This window comes from Cyprinodon variegatus, unplaced genomic scaffold (assembly GCF_000732505.1).
Source record: "Cyprinodon variegatus isolate N-32 unplaced genomic scaffold, C_variegatus-1.0 Scaffold960, whole genome shotgun sequence".
In the NCBI taxonomy this organism is placed as follows: domain Eukaryota; kingdom Metazoa; phylum Chordata; class Actinopteri; order Cyprinodontiformes; family Cyprinodontidae; genus Cyprinodon; species Cyprinodon variegatus.
In genome coordinates, this window is record NW_015151413.1 from 23,644 (window position 1) to 27,404 (window position 3,761).

The window sequence follows — 3,761 nt, forward strand, 5'->3', positions numbered from 1 at the left end:
CTGTCATTGACTGTGTGTCCCTCTGTCTGTCATTGACTGTGTGTCCCTCTGTCTGTCATTGACTGTGTGTCCCTCTGTCTGTCATTGACTGTGTGTCCCTCTGTCTGTTATTGACTGTCTCCCTCTATCCGTCAGGGGCCTCTGTCCCTCTGTCCCCCATCGTTCCCTGTCCCTCTGTCCCCCATCGTTCCATGTCCCTCTGCCCCCCATCGTTCCGTGTCCCTCTGTTCCTAACCCAGCTGTTTCTCCATGTTGTCCTCAGGACACGGTGGACATCTTGGTGGGCTGGCACATTGACCACACCCAGAGACAGTCTCTCACCCAGCAGGTCTCAGGTGAGTTTGGTTCAGATTAGAAACTAACCTCAGGAAAGACATGGAGGAGCTTCAGAAGGAGAGGACCGAGTCTGGGGTCAGAACCTCAGGGTCCATTACACACTGGGCTGAAGAGAACCAGAACCAGACTGCTTGGTCCTAACGGTGGACCTCAGGGACCAGAGTCTGGAAGTAGAGGACCAGAATGGACAATGTTTTAAGGTTCTGGTGGAACGGGTCCACAGTCGGCGCTGATCTGCTGGTTCTGCTCCTCTGGGGTTTTTTCCCAGCAGGACTTGGTTCTGGGTCAGGCTGCCTGTGGTACCTAAGCGGTTTCCATGACTACGCTGGTACTGGTGCTTGATTGGCCAGCCCATGACTCGAACCAGAAACATTACCTAATAACAGGTTCAGTCTCACAGATCTGCTGCCTCCTCAGCTGGAGGCTACGCTGGAACTCCTCCATCCCACTCTCCTTCCATGCTGGTTCCCAGGTCTGCTACCGCTAACCTTAAATTAGCGTTAGCAAACAGCTGGTTAGAGGAGAAGCTCTAAAACCTGACTGATGGTTTTTGCTCCTCCTGTTTCTCTTGTTTGTTTGTTTTCTGAGAAATGTCACTCAGAGAGGAAGAAGCTGTTTCTCTGCTCTGTTACAGAGCCACTGATCTATATTCACTGGATAGGCTGTTGGTAGCAAGCGGTGCTGTGAAGTCACCAGCTGCCATATTGGTACTCCCTAGCTACAACGGGTTACATTGTAAAAAATCTTTGCGCTGCAGCATCGAACAACGATGATGTTCTCATTTTCAGGGGGTTTAAGACTTAAAATAAAGATAAATTCATCACTTTGACACAGACTGGCTGTTTTATAGCATCAGTAGATTAACTTTAACTTAGAATAAATAAAGGCCCATTTCATTGCAGAATCATTATAAATGCCACATAGAAAGTCATAATTATTAGACACAAAATCATAAATTCAACTTTCAAAGTCATGATCATAATATTCAACTATATCTCATAATTCTAACCTTCCCTTTGCATTTTTTTACTTCTTCGAGGTGAAAGCAGGTTTCCATGATATATAAATCCATCACAGCAAAATAAATGTGTTAATGGAGGATAATAATAATGTATCAGGAATATTACACACACGCTAACTGATGATTTATCAAAAGCACTAAATTGATGATGTACATATAAAATACATGTATTGATGACATTGTTATGGTAATCACATGACATCACAGGCGTTTTTATGACGCGCTCCGTGAAAGTGGAGAGAACCAAAATGGCGGCATGTGACTTCAGTTTTTTCAGCAATCCAGTGAATAAATGGAGATCAGTGCAAGGAGCTATGTCACATGACCTCAATCTACTTCTCCTATTGGTGCAGAATCAGAGGCGTCGAGTAATTAAGTATAAATACTTTACTTAGTAATCATTAAAGCTATCTATACTTAACTGGAATGATTATTTTTTTAGACGACTTTTTAATTTTACTTTTGCTTATTTTTGAAATTATCTCTATTTTCTATTCCTTGTATTTCAAAACTAAACTCGTTAGTTTTGTTTCATTTAAGCTAATTTTCATTCTGGCCTGTTGGTATTTAGAAAAACATAAAAACCATCAACATAATTAATTTCTTTTTGTTTTCCGCCTAAGATGATAGAAAAATGTTCCTGGCTTCTGGCATTTTTTTCCTGCAGTAATTTTATATTTATATTAGTAGTTTTAAAAATGGTACATTTACACTTTTACTGGAGTAAAAAGCTAAATTTGATCCTCTAACTTTTATAAAAGTGTTTCTAAACAGCAGAATATGTGCAGAATCCTTTAGTGTTGGCATGGTAACCAGAAATAAATACTTGGACCCATCAAAATGTCTAAAACAACTAATGATAGATTATAATGAACCATTTTATCCGACACTCAGGTGTTTTATTTCATTTTTATGACTGAATCATTTGAAAGAAAAGGTTTTATCTGAGACCTTTAATGTGCATCGAACCCAGAACAGGAAGCTGTGGATGTGGTGTATCTGATGATGTCGTCCCGTTTCCAGGTTGGTTACAGAGCCTGGAGCAGTTCTGGGTGGCAGACCTGACCTTCTCCACCACCCTCCTGGGCCAGTTCCTGGAGGACATGGAGGCCTACGCTGAGGTGAGCCCCTGCTGATCCGTAGCTGATGGTTATTGGATCAGACTCTGACCCGGTCCCGCTCTGCGTAGGATCTGAATCACGTGACGTCAGGCGACGTCCCGGATGACGACATCCCTCCGCCGTCAGTATCCCTGCCCAAGCTGGCGGCTCTGCTGAGGGTTTTCAGCACCGTGGTGCGCAGCATCGGCGAGCGCTTCAGCCCAGTGAGGGGACCGCCCATCACCGAAGCCTACGTCACAGACGTAAGATCAGGAAGAAGTTGTCTCCTCCAGGCGGAGCAGGAGCGGCACTTCCTCTCTGAGAACGGCGTCCATGGCCTCCTCTGTCTGCCTCTTCACAGGTTCTGAACCGGGTCCTGGGCTGCGTGACGGCAGCCAAGCAGGTCCAGTTCTCAGAGGCCGTCCTCACGGCAGGGAACGAGTGTGTGGGGGTGCTGCTGGCCAGCGTGGAGCCCACGGGTTCGCTCATGGAGGCCATCTTGGTTTACGGCCTGGACCAGCTGGACTGCTGCGTGGCCTGTGGTTCCGATTACAGCCTGGCTGTGCTCAGCCTGCTCACTCTGGTACCGTTCTTCTCCTCTCTAATGTTTGTGGGTCGGGGGGGAAATCAGCAGCAAACATTGAAGCTCTGCGTTCTGAAGATCGAGCGACTGGAAATAAACCAAACTGCAGAGTTTTAGACGGTAGCTCCTGATTCCTGTTGTCCAGCAGCAGACTGGGGCTCCTACAGCTCCACTCCTTCAGGCTCCGCCTGGAATCAAACCATCAGCATAACTGACCCTAAACTGAAGGTTTCCCTTTCCTTCCATCTGCTCCTGCCTCTGACGGAGCTGCAGAGATGCTGCATGGTTTGATTTCAGCGGGGCGTCGATGGTTGGAGAATCGTTGCTTTGTTTCTGTTCTGCTCTGACTTGGAGCTGAAGCTGTGAATCTGTTTCAGATTGTGGATCAGGTGAACACCAAGCTTCCCGTCTCGTTTGTGGAGAAGCTCCTGGTTCCAGGCTCTCAGCTTCTGAATCTACGTTTCCATCCAGAGAAGGAGGTACGTGTTCCTCATTCCATCCTCAGAGAGGTCGGGTCGTTCTGACTCCTCTGTTGCTGGTATCTGATCATAAATCATCTAAAGCCTGAGGAGATACAGGCTCTCTGTTCTGATAGGAGTGTCTCCATTAGAGCTGTGAGTCCTGGACCTGAGCAAGCAGCAATTTACTGAACCATGAAACAGTTCTATTCAGTTTATTTCTATAGCTCCAATTCACATCATGTCATATCAGGTCACTTTCT

The 3,761-nt window shown here is 46.1% G+C and overlaps 1 protein-coding gene across 1 annotated transcript in view; it reads left to right on the forward strand.

The window, feature by feature from the left end:
* smg1 (SMG1 phosphatidylinositol 3-kinase-related kinase) overlaps nucleotides 1–3,761 on the forward strand; it is a 74,471-nt gene that overhangs the window by 13,951 nt on the left and 56,759 nt on the right. The window contains exons 7-11 of the mRNA XM_015398768.1: nucleotides 263–335; nucleotides 2,381–2,478; nucleotides 2,547–2,720; nucleotides 2,819–3,040; nucleotides 3,418–3,519. Of these exons, the coding sequence (XP_015254254.1) occupies nucleotides 263–335; nucleotides 2,381–2,478; nucleotides 2,547–2,720; nucleotides 2,819–3,040; nucleotides 3,418–3,519 (669 nt within the window). The remainder of the gene's footprint in view (nucleotides 1–262; nucleotides 336–2,380; nucleotides 2,479–2,546; nucleotides 2,721–2,818; nucleotides 3,041–3,417; nucleotides 3,520–3,761) is intronic.